The 16,837-nt window shown below is 37.5% G+C and overlaps 1 protein-coding gene across 3 annotated transcripts in view; it reads right to left on the reverse strand.

Moving 5' to 3' along the window:
• Positions 1-16,837, reverse strand: part of TDRD3 (tudor domain containing 3) — a 120,739-nt gene that overhangs the window by 58,359 nt on the left and 45,543 nt on the right. For 2 of the 3 annotated variants that reach the window (XM_074859546.1, XM_074859548.1), the window contains exons 2-4: positions 14,569-14,653; positions 10,362-10,427; positions 44-204 (exon numbers count right to left, since the gene is read on the reverse strand). In XM_074859546.1, the coding sequence (XP_074715647.1) occupies positions 44-204; positions 10,362-10,427; positions 14,569-14,653 (312 nt within the window). Of the gene's footprint in view, positions 1-43; positions 205-10,361; positions 10,428-14,568; positions 14,654-16,837 lie in introns of those variants that run through there. The other variant, XM_074859547.1, reaches the window with a different exon arrangement.

A 16,837-nucleotide genomic window follows, 5' to 3' on the forward strand; every position in this document is an offset into this window, starting at 1 on the left:
CATTTAAGTATTAAATCAAAACTTTGAAAAGAAAGTTGTTCACCTTATTTTTGACATGCTACTGTATTCTATAGCTGTGCAGCTTGTGTGTCCATCAGTCATCTGTAAACGTAACATTCTGGGAGCAGCCTGAGATTCTTCATTATCCTTTGGTGCAGCAACATTGCGTATTTTCTGTATTTGCAGAACACATGGCCCTTCCAGCTACATGTGCAAAACAGAAAAGACAAAACTGTTAACACCATTAAGCAAACACCCTGTAATATCTAGACACACTAACAGATGCCTCCAGGCAAAGGAAAATGTAATTTGATCAGGCGGTCATGTTCAATTTCTATCACTCATGTACTGTATGTTCTAAAGCATGGTAAAAATGGCTTTTTCAGAGAAACAGCTGTGATGCTTCATACATCTCTGTGATACCAATTGTGGAAAAGAAGTGAATGAAAAGAGTTGGGAGGGCAAACAAACAAACAGAAACATAAATATTGTCACTTCCAACATACTATGGAGTCCAGATAAGATTTCACATGCTGTACCAGAGGGTCTCATTGACAAAGTGTCTAAAGAAAGAAAAAAACAGCTTTGAAGACTATCTGGTTGTATTAAGAGTACATTTCAAATACAACTGCTTTGTAAACACCAACTAGAAACACAGCTTCTTCAAACAGAGGTGCAATCAGAACATAACATCATCAAGGGACATCGTTATCTGCTGGTTACCTAAAAACGAAGCATATAAACACCATGGCTTATGTTACTAAAAAAAACAAAACCAAAAACCACACAACTCCAAAACCAACCAACCAAACCACTTCACCACATTTCAGTTATAGCTGAGTGCACTGTCATTTTGATCCCTTTTTATTTCTCAGAATAATCTGTTGCTGCTCAACTATCTCTAGCACCTAAGAGACTAAGAGACAGCAGAAAAGATGAAAGAGACAGCAGAAAAGATGAAAGAGACAGCAGAAAAGATTAAAAAGTGCACATTTCATCAGCTTCTTCCCTTTAAGCAACAGACTAGGTAGCCCAGAACACAAAATGAAATCACATAACCACATAATAAGTATATATAAAGAAAAGAGAAATGAATAAATATAAGAATAGAAAGAGTGACACTAGATAAATTAGAAGATGAGGAAACAGAAACTTTATTTAGGATGAGAATAAAAGAGAAAGGAAAATACTTTGGAATACCAACAAAGCATGAAATTGTACTAAGAGGAGGAAAATAGTCACTAAAAGGAGCAAAAGCGGCACCCTACAGAGTTCACTTCTTAAATGGTTTTGTGATCTTGAGACAATAGTCAGTAATATTAACTAAAATTTCTATGTCATTTTCCTTTTCTTGACAGTTTCAAATAAATCTAAAATTTGAAGGCACCTGCACTGTTTATGACTTCAAATCCAACCACAGAAATACAGTACTTGGGAAGGAGGATTTCTCAAAAGCTGAAGAAGTTGTTTGGAGTCTACTGAAACCTGAAGCTTTCTTTTTTTCTTCAATACTGAATGTTTGAAGAAAAAAGCATAAATAAGAAGAGCATTTTTTGCAGATGCTGACTGAAACTTATTTCTTTTAATAACAATTAAAAGACTAATTCTGTTTCTCATACAAATGGAATTTTTTTCCTCTTTATTTCAACAGAAGCAAAACTGGATAATGCATAGTATGAAAACAAGTTCCCCTCCTCTATCAGTTAACTACAGTAAATAAGCCACACAAAAAAAACCCCAACTCTTCCAGATTTTTTGTACAGAATGATTCTTTCTATACTAGTGAATGAACCACAGTGCCACACTCATGGGTTGCTCAAACAAAAGTCTACACTTGTCATATATTAACATTAACAGTTTTTAACATTATACAATGTTTTCAAAGTAACGGTGAAGAAACACTAGGCAACTGAGAAGCTCTTCTAGTTAACCACAGCTAGGTTTGTCACTCAGAGGACTAGCAGCTTTACTATGATGGCAATTTTCTTTCACAAATGTTGAGCAAATTCTAGGTACTTGTTTTTGGTTTTGAACAATGTTTTGGCAGAGTCCCTAAGAACTCTGCAGTGCAAAGAAATCAAGGTAAGCTAACTATGAATATACATGCCAATATGTTCAGGGTTTTGTGTCTACAGTGTCAAGCATACACTACAATAAAGCAGAGCTGCGTATTTGTTGAGCTTGGACAATAGCGTCTACTTCATCAACAAAGAAAATTACATGTAACTTCAGAAAACAGGTGCAAAGAGAAATGGAAGTATGTAGTTTTCTCAAATATACACCAAAATAACACCACAACTATTTGTGTGGACTTAATCATGACCTTGGAGCATCCACATTTCCCAGTCCCAGTTCAGCTCATTTCCCTTCTCATCACATAATGAGCACATGGTGACAGGAGAGAAGAATGTCAGTTTTCCTGCAGAACAAGGACAACCATCACTGGATTCCAGGTGAATCCAGAAGACCTATGCTGGTAGTCCTTGTGTGGACTATTTTAAAGTGTCATTGTGAGGACCAAGACAGGAAAAAAATTCTAGCAAATTATCAAGTGTCCTAAGTAGTAAGGCTGGTTATGTCCTAACTATTAAGGCTGCAAGTTCCTTTCCATTATAAAAATGCAGTTTTCAGTTCCCTTACTAACACTTTGAATACTTCAAATATTAATGTTGGATATATCAGACAATTTCTGTACAAACCTCAACCACTGTGATCCTGTGACTGTTTTCTTGTATACAATCCAATATTATTCTTTAGCTAATGCCTTCATTTTTAAGTTCCAAATACTATAGCTGTAGCTTGCTCTCTCCACAAGTATTTACAAACTGGACGAGCAACGGAACATGTTAAGGCTGGAATGCTATAAAAAGCATTTCAGATTGAAAAAAAAATAAAGGAGAAACAAGTAGAAAAATAAATTTCATTTTAAGTGCTGTAGTAGTATAAACAGCTTTCAGTGATTAGAGTCCAAGGGATGCAAGTAAGTTAAGAGTACAGAATATGGGCTAAATGAGTTGAGGAAAGATGACTAGCTTTATCCATCATTAATCCCATAATTAATGCGCTGTCTATTTTTTCAAGGTGAAAAATATAATATCTTAGACTGTATAATGCCATTATAACATTCATACTGCAGATTTTACATTAATGTATGGAGAATTACTGGGAAAGTTAGAATCTCAAATTTGGTACATCAGAAAGAGGCATAAAGGATTGAATGTAAATGGAAGTTTAAAAGAAAGTCACTGAGACATACCACATACCACTCCCGCCTCTTCATCCACAAAACCTATTAGTGCTAATTCAAGAACACACATGACTCTTGGAAAGAAAAAAAACAAATGCAAAACCAAAGTAAATAGCCACACTATCATATCCTAGAATATACTCTGATCTTTCTGGACATAGTTTAAATTAATTAAAACATCACTCACTTATGTGTAGTTAGCTTCTAAGCTTCTTCAATACGAAGAAGCATATCTAATTAGTACTTATACCATGTCAGAAAGCTGGTTAATATTCAAGGATCACCTCCTCCAAGCTCAGGAGTGATGCATCCTGATGAAGAAGTAGTCAGGTAAGAACACCAGGAGGCCTGCATGGATGAACAAGGAGCTCCTGGACAAGCTAAAGGAAGCCTACAGAGGGTGGAAGCAAGGACAGGTAGCCTGGGAGGAATACAGAGAAACTGTCTGAGTAGCCAGGGATCAAATTAGGAAAGCCAAAGGCCTGATAGAATTAAATCAGGCCAGGGACATCAAGGGCAGAAAGAAAAGCTTTTACAGGTACACCGGTGATAAAAGGAAGACTCGGGAAAATGTGGGTTCTCTATGGAAGGAAAGGGGAGACCTTATTACCCAGGACATGAAGAAGGCTGAGTAGTCAACAACTTTTTTGCCTCAGTCTTCACCAATGGCTCCAGTCGCACCGCCCAAGTCGCAGAAGACAAAGGCAGGGACTGGGAGAATGAAGAACAGCCCACTGTATGAGAAGATCAGGTTTGAGACCATCTAAGGAACCTGAAGGTGCACAAGTCCATGGGAGGTGATGAGATGCATCTGCAGGTCCTGAGGGAACTGGTGGTTGAAGTGGCTAAGCCACTGTCCATCATATTTGGCAGTCCAGTGAAGTTCCCACTGACTGGAAAAGGGGAAACATAACCCTTATTTTAAAAAGAAAAAAAAAGGAAGACCCGGGGAACTACAGGCCAGTCAGTCTCACCTCTGTGCCCGGCAAGATCATGGAGCGGATCCTCCTGGAAACTATGCTAGGGCACATGGGAAATAAGGAGGTGATTGGTTACAGCCAACATGGCTTCACTAAGGGCAAATCATGCCTGACAAATTTGGTGGCCTTCTGCAACAGGGTTACAGTGCTGATGGATAAGGGAATACCAACTGATGTCATCTACCTGGACTTGTGCAAAGCTTCTGACACTGTCCTGCATGACATCCTTGTCTCTAAAGTGAGACATGGATTTGATGGATGGACCACTCAGTGTATAAGGATGGATGGTCACACTCAAACAGTTGCAGTCAACAGCTCCATGGCCAAGTGGAGAGCAGTGATGAGTGATGTTCCTTAGGGGTTGGTGTTGGGACTGTCACTGTTTGGCACCTTCGTTGGCAAAACGGACAGTGGGATTGAGTGCACCCTCAGCAAGTCTGTCAATGACACCAAGCTGTGTGGTGTGGTCAACACACTGGAGGGAAAGGATGCCATTCAGAGGGACCTTGACAAGCTTAAGATATGGGCCCATGCAAAACTCATGAAGTTCAACAAGGCCAAGAGCAAGGTCCTGCACATGGGTCAGGGAAATCCCAAGAACAAATACAGGCTGGGTGAAGAGGGAAGCGAAGAGAGAGGGCCAAGAGAGGAGCCCTGCGGAGAAGGATTTGTGCATTCGCTGCCCAGAAAGCCAACCATATCCTGGACTGCGCCAAGAGAAGTGTGGCCAGCAGGTGGAGGGAGGCGATTCTCCCCCTCTACTCTGCTCTAGTGAGACCCACCTGGAGTACTGTGTTTAGCTCTGTGTCCCCCAACATAAGAGGACATAGAAGCTTTAGTGGGTCCAGAGGAGGGTCATGAAGATGATCAGGGGGCTGAAGCACCTCCCCTGTGAGGACAGGCTGAGAGAGCTGGGGTTGTTCAGCCTAGAAAAAGGAAGGCTCCAGGGAAACCTTATAGTGGCCTTCCAGTACTTAAAGGGGGCCTACAGGAAAGATGGGGAGGGATTCTATCAGGGAGTGTAGCGATAGAACAATGGGTGACAGTTTTAAACTGAAAGAGGGTAGATTTAGGTTAGATATAAGGAAGAAATTTTTTACTGTGAGGGTGGTGAGACACTGGAACAGGTTGTAATAGGTTGTCCCAAGACGTTGTGGATGCCCCCTCCCTGAAAGTGTTCAAGGTCAGGCTGGATGGGGCTTTGAGCAACCTGCTCTAGTGGAAGGTGTCCCTGCCCATGGCAGGGAGATTGGAACTAGATGATCTTGAAGGTCCTTTCCAACCCAAACCATTCTATGATATGATTCTGTGATGGTCAAAAAAAAAAAAAAAAATTCTGAAATATTAACTATACACACTGACTGGAGGGGACTAATTGATCAACAGTTAGAAGTTATCTACAACTAATCAATAGCCTTTCCAGCAAATCCTGAAAGACTATTTTGTATCAGTGTTCTTCAAACAGTGCCTACACCTGACTCAATGTCTGACAATTAAGACATTACTGCTCACAAACTGACATCCTTACAATGAAAGGAGATGCACCAGATCAACTAGGATGACAAAATGTCTAGAAGCATACTTGCCAACATGATCAAGGTAGAGGATAATTTCTAACAAATCAATCTCTTCAGATCCCTAAGTTACAGAGATAAAATTTCAAACAATGACCAATAGCTGGCTAATAATTTTCATCAAGTTTTGCAGTACAGCAACTAGACTGTATTCTACTCTTTTCAAGGCTGTTATTGCGTTGTCTTCCTAGAGGTGTTGCTTTGACACACTGAAACTGGCCTGAAACAAAAAACTAGTCAGCCTCTCACAAAGATCTAGCTTGCTATATCTAACATATACTTCTTCTGAAAAATATGGAAGTAATCATGCCTTTTTAAGATCTCCTGAAATAGGCATTAGGAGCTAAGAACACAATCAAAACACTGATCAAGGTGAAGAGCTCAAGGCCCACAGCTTACCTAAGGCTGCCAAACAGCTATTTCTAAAAAGACTATGTTTGATCTGTCAGGATAACCGCACAAATAGCGTTGTCAATCATCTCAACTGGAAAAAAAAAAAAAGCTAAAAATATGTAGGATAATTCTTGACACACGCAGTTTCAAATGCAGTTACATCAGAAGATAGGATGTAGCAATCACTCTCACTGGAAGATAAAGACAAGCACCTCAAGACTGAAGGGTTTTTTTTAAAATGCAGATCAGTTGTAATTGGAACAGCAAATCTGATCATCCCTCTTGAAAAAAAAAAAAATTAAAAAGCCTGCAGAAAACCAAAATTTACAATCAAAGAGACACTAAAAGGCAACAAAGCAGTCAGTTGTATTAAAATAATGAGACAGAAATTGGGAAGCATATGAGTAACCTTAAACAGGAATTAGAATCACTGGTAATTTACGTTTTAACTGCTTACCACCAATCTGTTGGTACTCAGAAAGCATCTTTGTGAGCTCAGAAATTAAATCCTCTTTGAATGCTTCATCTGGAATGAGTGTTTCCATTGTAATGGAACATAAATACTAAAAGAAAATCAGTTGTGCCTTACACATAACATCATTACTAAATTATACTTTATAACTTTATAGTCTTTGAATTTTTATTAAATTAAAAATACTTAATGTATATTTATAGTATATAGTCATCTAGAAATGGGATGGTTCCACTTTCTCAAATCCTGTGCAAATGTGGCCATCTTGTGGTTAATGGTGGTAATAATGATTTTTTTAAATCCACACAAAACAGATATAAATGAGTGAATAAAACATTTCTGTCTATTAATGACTGAACTTGATAACCACCTATAATGGTCAAACACCCATTTTGTTTCACACTAGGACTCTATGCCATCCTTTATACAAATATTTGCCTATTACACTAATACTACAAAACAAAGTTATTTTCCATGGAAGATGGAAATGTATTATATGTTCTCAAGATACAGATAAATAATAACAATCCTAGTCTTGGATGAGAGGAACAACAGTAGCACATAATTTCTATTGTTTCCTGAAGCATTTCTGAACCACAAATTACTACTTTCTACCGAGAGACTGTATTAAGAAGTGTCTCCTGTCTCAACCATATCCTTTACTTGCATAAAGTAAATACTCTCCGTTATAAACACGTAGTTCTGTAACATGTAATATTTGTATACATTGCAAGCTAAATAGCAGCATTTATTAAGTAGTCATATTTGCTTTATATTACTCAAAAAAAGGAAACACTACAGTTGAGAAAGCAAAAATCCATTACACTATCTAACAGTCAGGGCTAAAAAACTATAAATAGGAGTCAAACACAGACTACTACTGTGCAGTCATTACTTCTTTTCAAAACCTGGAGGATCATCACCCTCCAGCAAATGGTTTGCAGGTATTTGCTTTGGTTTGGGGTTTTTTTAGAATAATTTTCTAAGATTTATGATCCAAATAAAGAGTTGATTAAAGTAAGACCAAACTAAATTTTACTAGAAGTTCACATGTAAAAAATCCTGTCTCCTTAAGAAAACTGATAGAAGTGTGTAAGTCCAACATCTGTCTTTAACAAAGACCATGAGGGGCCATATTTTTCCTCTGTCCTGCCCATTTCCTCCAGCTTCTTGAAATTTCTGGTGCTGTTCTCAGGAGTCATTACCTAAGAGAAAAAAATACCCTTTTTCCCTGTATTTTCACTCTTTAAACATTAAAAATGGAAGGAATCTGTAAGCACTGATCTCTGTCAACTATCTGACAATCTGGGAAACAGAAATACCTTGAATCAAACAAACTTTCAAAGAGAAAGTTTGTATTTGACTGGATTTCGGCAACATTCAATTTTATTATCCAGCCCTCCATCTCCACCAACTGTAAGGCAATCCCATGCAGCAATTTACCAAGCTCCATTCAGTATCAGTTCCTTTTTTCTAGTTTCGGATCTTACATATATACTGTTTTGTACTGCCAGTAACAAAAATGAGAATCCTCAAAAGGGCACACAGTAACACAAAGCAGAACATGCACTTGAAGGGAGAGCAGCAAATTTTAATAGGGATCCTTGAAAATTAAACTAGAACTAGATTTTTCTCACCTTTTCCAACTTTTCATTGTCTGAGACGTTCAGTTTTACAAAATATAGATATATTTGTGTGTGTACAGGTACAGAAAGTTTTTTCCATGAAAGGGCAGCTATTACCTCACGGGTATTTCACAGCACCAACCACCACAGTTTTCAAGCACACATGCCTTGTTTTGTGCAGAGGTTTTGTATTTCGTGGAAACAAATGGCACAATTGCACCTTCTCTAGTTTGAGTTGAGAAACATGAAAAAACCCAAGTGGTGACCCTGAACTGCTAAACTAGAAGCAAACATTTTAAAGCATGTAAGTAGATTCTTACATGTAACATCCATCAAATCTTTGAGGAAATTAATGACACTTCCACCTTTAATTGACCACCTGAACTACATAATGACAACAAAAGTTTAGAAAACATCCTCTCTAAAGGAAATGAAAATATATCTAGTAACTAACTTGTCCAAGTGATGAATGAAAACTGAACAACTACCTCCAAAGAAATCCTACCATAATGCAACAAAACTCAAAAAAACAGCACTACTGAAATCACTTTGAACTGAAATCATGTTTCAACAGCAAAACTACATAAGGCAAGCATTACCACACATACAACCTTAATACTCTGGAGAATTACATTTAAAACAATTACATTTGGACCATGTGAATATTACATGATCTAAAATGCAAAATTCAGTAATACTCCAGTTAAGCAGCTGAGAAACGAACAGAGCAAAAACAGATGACAAAAAGCAATTATTTTGCTTGTTTTCCATATTTCAAAAACAGAATAATGAAGAGGAAGAAAAAAATTTAAATTGTAGATATAAGAAACAGCTAAATCAAATTCTTTTAGCACTGAAATGATAATCAAATTATTTAAGCACTGAAGTATCTTTAGCAGTATGCTATCCAGAAACCTAAACAGGTAAACAATCAGTTTCATAAAATACCACCCTGATTTTTTAAGTGATACATGCAAAAAACACAGCTCCACGTAAGAACTTAACAAAACTTTTCCCAGAAAGTTAGTTTAATAAGTAGTATGTTGCATGAACAGACTGCTGCCTGGCTAAAAACTATGATCCTGCAATACACCATCTCTCAAGTATGCTTTTGATATCTAACAATAATATTCCTGCTGCTGTTCTTGTATAAGTCAGTGTTTACAGCAGTCACCACTCCATTTAAACAATAGCACCAGCAGGGGGGGGGTGGAAAAACCAAACGAACAGCTCTTAACAGCCTCTCTCATCAATCTTGCTTTCTTAGAACAAGCCTGATTTGATTTATCACTATTTGAATTTCAACAGTAATGAAATTTGTTTTCCCAGAACTTTCACAACAGTGATACAGACTGTCAGTATTTGGAAGTTAGGGATAACTATTTGAACTGAGAACTACTACTAGGTTTAAAATAAAATTCCTTCATTTATCCACTCTTAACTGCATGTAAGGAAGAAACCAGGAAGGGGGTACTGAAGGGGCCAAATTTATTTTTTATCTAAACATACAACACACGTTAAAAATCTAGCACATCCAAGTTTCAAGTATAATACTATTCTGTAGCATATAAAGTGTTATAACATCTAACATGGTTTATCCACATAACCTATAGGATACACAGTACTATAGGTCCTATATAAAGTGTACAGTTATGATCATGTATATCAGTAAGTCAAGTAATACAGCATCAACATGTATCACTATGCATCATAACCATACAGCTGCTTTGCTTTATTACTAACCTGCTTTGTTGCCCTTGCAAGAATGAAGGAGGGGAAAAAAATGAACGTCTGATACCATGTCACGATCAAACAGGTTAAATGACTTCTGAGAGATAAGATTAAGTTGCTAGGACAGTTCCCATTGATTTAAGCATTTCAAAATTGGGAAATAAGAGTCCTCGCTTTATGAGCAAACTAATATGTTTGTATACTTATCCCATCACATACTCAAATATTGGGTTATTTTGTATGCGAAATAATCACAAAACCAGACTAATGCACCACAGAAGGCTGTTATCACACAGAAATCACAGAACACAGAAAAATTGAAGGAAAAATATTGTCTACCTTTTCCACCTTTCCACCGTTGATGTCACTGGGCAGGAATTTCTTGCCAATCGTTCTTAAATCTGTCTGAAATTAATACAGAAGAAAAGAGAGTATTAACTTAAAATATCCTGTTTCAGAAAGAACTATCATAAAATCGGAAAAAGAAGGGTATTTCTTCCATAATGCCAACTCTTTCCAGACTACAAAAAAGTCTAACTGTATATGATGAAAAAAATCAACAACTAGAAGAGTTTACAAAAGAAATACTTTTGTTTTTTAAATTATATTCTTGTTTTAATCACATTTTCAAAGATGATTATAATGCTGTATTATAAAACTATAATGTTCAATTATTAGACATAACTCTGAGGTTTAATAGAGGTAAAGTATCTTCGCTCTCCATCTGGTGCTTAGCGAAATGCATTTTTCGTTTGGGTGTTTTTACATGCACATATCCTTCATAAAGGGTTAGTATGAGTTTTGCAATTATACCTGGAGTAAAAGCTTACATCGTATTTCTATTAAATGCTTTTCAACTTAAATGTCTGATTACTTCTTTTGGAAGTGAGGTAGACAACTGCATGACATTATTCAGCAACTCTGCAACATGGCTACCGACAACATTAAACTAAAGAATTCATATGACCAAAGGAACAAATCTCCACAAAAGCACGTTCCTCGCCTAACACTGTTTGGACAAGCGTATCAACCACGTTGATGTGTGACAAAAGGATGCACTGGATGGCTAAAGGTGCAGCATGTGAAAATAATAAATGCACTAAAAACTAATTAGACTTTACACATTAGGTTATTTTACACATTTATATGCGTTAAGAGAAAAAATAAAGCACAGCAGAGCAGCCTAAAACACCTATGTTTTCTAAATGTCATTGCCTGAAATAAGCCTGTTGTTTTAAATAGAACATGCTGGTGCAGATTACTGTACTGAAACTGAAAACCCTCATTTTTTATGATGCTCTTAAATACTTCCAAAAGAAGAAGGGCTAAACATAATTACTACTAGAACTTGCACACTAACTTGCCATCAATATATGCCAATGGACTATTGTTCTGGCATCCTAATCTAGAACTGAGCAGCACTATATTTTAGTGTCTAAAACATTGTAAACAAGTGGTTTATTCTGTTTTTCAGCAAGAAACACTGGTACCCTAACCAATAGAAAACTAGTTGTAGGGATGCTCTTTTAGTGTATTTAAGTATCTGCAGAGTGGATAAGTACTCAACCCACTTTCTGTTGCACAAGATAGCCATAGATAGCGATAAGAAAGCACTTTCAGTTTTCAATCTGAGTCCACCTGAGGGAACTGATCAGTCATCTGTCAGCTATTTATCTCTGAATAGCACACAGGCTCCTATAAACTGTTCCCACATGTTCCATATCCATATAATTGACAAGTCTCCAGCAAGGTGCTTTGCAATCACAGCAGCCAGAATGGGACACAACTTTTACAAATGCTTTGCAATATCTTACACAAAATAAAAACATTTGAAGGACTGAAGGTACATTTATGTCTATTTCATACTTATTTAAGCAATTCACACACAAAAAGTCAGCTGACTTCTTGGTTTCTTCTGCCTGAAATATGTCTCTAGCAGTCAAAGAAAGAATTTGTGAATTTGTAAGAAGTGGAATCTAAAGTCACTGTTATCCTGTCCTTCAAGTCACACTGCTATTCCCTACTCACCCAACACTCAATCTTCTAGGTATCAAAACAACTGATTTAATGACAAAAACATTGATAAGCAATTTAAATTGGCTTTGAAGTACTTGCATAACATTTCTGGTTTATTTTATTTTTATTATCTATCAAACAAACTGGGAATACAACACATACATGCACAAATTATCATGTTAGTACTTGTTCCAGCATATAATTACATTCAGGGTAATACCCAGCAACTTGGAAGTATTTAATTGTTTTTATAAAGCAGTAAAGCATTCTCAGATATATATAGGCATACTACTACAGTCCAGAAACCAGATGTTTACCCTCCGCATGTTTTGTATTACATTCTTTGCATTTTTGCATTATAATTTTACTTTACCTCTTTCAAATTCATTACATGAATTGGTGCATGCATACATATGAGTGATCGAACATATGCTTCCAAGAATAAATGAAAGGAGCAGAAGGGATATTTTTTTCAGAGTATCATCTTAAACCAACAGTGGTTGAATCCCAAAGATGGACAAAATATTCCATAACAAATCTCATTCCAATTTCATTAAGAAAGAATACTTCTCTCAAGTGCTCTACTAGATTGTTTTTCCCCTTGGAACTACATATAGTTATTACAAAGGACAAAGCTCACATAAATCCATATACAGTGCATACAAGCTTTAAAACTTCTGAGTATGGATGACTGAGAAGTTTTAAACAAAAAAACATGTAAAATTCTCAAAACTCTCCCTTATGATTCTGACAGAATCTATCAAAAATAAGTATCAAATACATGGATTAAGTAGCTGCCCTCTTTTCATTGCTACTGAAAGAGAGCTGACTTACTCATGTTTACCAAACCAACAATGCGTATACTAGAATGCTGAAAACCAGGAGTTCACACGCACACTTTTCTTAAGTCCTTAAAAGTATTAAGGTGTATTGCTTCCAAATTGTTTCTCTTATCTTGTCTATTGTTGTATGTATTTGTTGCCAGGAATAACAACTGCTAATGCAGATTTCTACAGTAAATCAAAAAATCTGTTTGTAGTTACATAAATATGTACATGTCACAGGAAAATTCACCATTAGTTTGAATATCACAGAATCACAGAATCATCTAGGTTGGAAAGGACCTTGAAGATCATCTAGTCCAACCATTAACCTAGCACTGCCAGTTCCCATCTACACCATATCTCTCAGCGCTATGTCGACCCGACTCTTAAACACCTCCAGGGATGGGGACTCCACAACCTCCCTGGGCAGCCCATTCCACTGCCTAATAACCTGTTCTGTAAAGAAATGCTTCCTGACATCTAGTCTAAACCTTCCCTGGCACAACTTGAGGCCATTCCCTCTTGTCCTATCGCTTGTTACTTAGTTCAAGAGGCTCATCCCCAGCTCTCTGCAACCTCCTTTCAGGTAGGTGTAGAGGGCGATGAGGTCTCCCCTCAGCCTCCTCTTCTCCAGACTAAACAACCCCAGTTCCCTCAGCTGCTCCTCGTACGACATGTGCTCCAGACCCTTCACCAGCTTCGTTGCCCTTCTCTGGACACGCTCGAGTAATTCAATGTCCTTTTTGTAGTGAGGGGCCAAAAACTGAACACAGTAATCGAGGTGCAGCCTCACCAGTGCCGAGTACAGGGGTAAGATCACTTCCCTGTCTCTGCTGGCCACGCTATTTCTAATACAAGACAGGATGCCATTGGCCTTCTTAGACACCTGGGCACACTGCTGGCTCATGTTCAGCCGGCTGTCAATCAACACCCCCAGGTCCCTCTTTGACTGGCAGCTCTCCAGCCACTCCTCCCCAAGCCTGTAGCGCTGCTGGGGGTTGTTGTGGCCCAAGTGCAGCACCCGGCATTTGGCCTTATTGAAACTCCTACAGTTGGCCTTAGCCCGTCGCTCCAGCCTGTCCAGATCTCTCTGCAGAGCCTCCCTACCCTCGAGCAGATCAACACTCCCACCCAGCTTGGTGTCATCTGCAAACTTACTGAGGGTGCACTCAATCTCCTCGTCTAGATCATCAATAAAGATGTTAAACAGGAGTGGCCCCAAAACCGAGCCCTGGGGGACACCACTCGTGACCGGCCTCCAACTGGATTTAATTCCGTTCACCACAACTCTTTGGGCCCGGCCATCCAGCCAATATGCTTTAAGGAATATCACGTCCAGAAGTCAAAGTAAGGGTGTTTTATTCATCCCAACAAACTAATATTTTGTACTACAATTTCATACTCATGTCAGTACATAGCACTTCTGATTTTATTAGTGCTTGTACTTTGACTTCAGATTTACATTTCATAAACATGAAAACATTTTGCTACTGCAAATTACGTTCATTTTTCTCCTCCAGGTTTCAGTTTGGAATAAGTGTTATTTCCAAATAAAAATCACAACTCATACACACAAGGAGAGTCCTTTACGTAAATCACACAGACAAGAGTACACTTAATTAGCCACACAGACCTACACTTGAGCCATTAGATATATCATTTTTAGCATGATTTGTCAGACAAAAGTTTTCACAATCATAACTTACATTAAGGGCAACTAGGATAATGTCATTTGTATTAACTTTTTCAGAGGAACTTATGCAAGCTTCAATTCCTTCATCTGAAAGATACCTGTTAAAGAAAAAAAATAATATTAGAATATCACGTGACGTATCTATTAGGCAAACATTTTTTCGGTTTATAAGATTATTGTCTTTAGTTTGTATCTTTTGTGCTGGTGAAGCATAGATTTCAAAATACTTTGAAAATTTTGTCATGTAACCAGTTTCCTTACACTCAGATTAAGAGATTTCTTCTTCCATAATTTCTAAACAAACAAACAAAAAACTCTACTCAAAAAGTAACAGTCATCATCCCAATTATGTTGAACAGGGTAACACCAGGTGATGCCTGCTCCCTGCAAATTACAGGAACCTTGTTTCAAAATCAACCATTTGGGCTTTACTTGATGTAAATGGCGTACTTTCACTCATGCACTTGCAAGGAAAAATCGAAACGAAATAAACAAAAAAACTCGTCCCACACACAACATGAAATACAACCACATCCGCTTCTAAAGAGCAAGACTGTACAGTTCAGCCCTCAAGGGCCGGGGCACGTAACTCTGCCATCCTATAAAACTCATTCTTGCTTGCCTGGGCTACAAAGAAACTGATAAAAATGGAAGCGCATTACAGTGTATCAATAGTCAAATATGGTGAAAAAGTTTAAACAAGAATAGAAAATCTCCTCCACAATCGTATTGGAAACAGCATTTGTGACCCTCATGGTGGTAGTTCAGGATTAGTATCTTTCTGCAAAAATTCTGTAAGCATACCTAGTTTTCGGATGAACAAATGTATTGTAAGTTTTCAACAGATTCAGCTAATCAGTTCAAAAAGGCTGACCTATTCTAACCTCCAAAAACACTTAAAAAACCCGTAATTTTAAACTTGAGTGGTCAGAAACTGTGACATTTGTTATTCTTTTTGCCTAATATTTCCTACTCAGCCCCTGTTTTTATGTAGCTGGCAATCTGCCTTCTCTACACAGCTCTTATTTAAATACATCACAGAAATCATTAAATAATTGATATTGGCTAGATAATCAGTCTGAAACACAGTACTTGCCCAAATAACATTTAAATAGATACCTACCAAGAAATCACAATTCCCCAAAGAATAAAAGAATGATATAAGAACGCTTAATATACATTAAGAAATATTAAAAATAAATATTCCTCAGTGCTTAAAAAAACCCCTTTTTTTAAAGAAAATAACATCCACAGTGTAATTTATAAACAAGGCAAAACATTTAAAAGAAAGTATACTTGATAGGCTTTTTTGCTTCTAACATTAACATCGTCTCTCCAGACCTGCCAGTGTTCCCAGATTAATGATCCCAGCTGTGCTCTAACCCAGACACTTGATGGGATTTAACTGTATCAGACACTGACATCTAGCAAATCCTGAGGGACCAGACCATCATCACCAAAAAAAAAAAGAAACAAAACCAAACCAACCCAAAACACAGATGCACTAAATGCATATATAAAAGCATAAGAAGAAACAATCCTATTTTTTATATAAAAGGTAGACACTTGGGAAGAATAAGGTGGCAAGATTCGGTGGCTTGCATGGGAATGCAGGATCTCCCAGCTGAGTGACTCTGAGCTCAAGTACCATGGCTGTGAAGATTCAGGTAACTACTGTGAATTAGGAGATCCCATTAGCTAGAGTCAAAAGGTGAAGCAGAACAGCATTCCCACTCTGTGCCAGAGGAAACTAGAACAGATAGATCCAACAGGCACTATCCTACTCTCAAGGCTTCAACTGTGGTTTAGTTACACCAACAGACTTCCTAGAAAGAGCAGTATCATGAACTCTGCAAGTTTACCTTCTGTTATCTTCAGCATAAAACTGAACATAAATTCAATGCCAGGGGTTAGAGGGAGTACAAAATCCATAAGCAGAGTTTTAGACTGTCGAGCAAGTTGTGGAAAGATTCCTCCTCCTTTGCCCCTAACATAAATGAAATCATTCTTCGATTTTACTGAAGCTAGCAGGACTGCAGTTCTCTTACAGAGTTACTTAGCCTAGTTTTTAGATCTAAGCACTACCATTTTCCAGAAAGAAAAAAAACGTTTTCAGAGAATGAATAAACAAGTATCTGACCTAGAATTAAATTTTCCTTGTATAGGACAAGGTTTATTCTGCTATCACAAAATTCACTGCTGAGTCATGTTTTACTTTCTCACTTCAAGTGAAGACTGAATCACAGCTGTCAAAATCCCACTCTGCTTTAGTCAAAATTTTC

Source organism: Strix uralensis, chromosome 2 (genome assembly GCF_047716275.1).
Source record: "Strix uralensis isolate ZFMK-TIS-50842 chromosome 2, bStrUra1, whole genome shotgun sequence".
Taxonomy (NCBI): Eukaryota; Metazoa; Chordata; class Aves; order Strigiformes; family Strigidae; genus Strix; species Strix uralensis.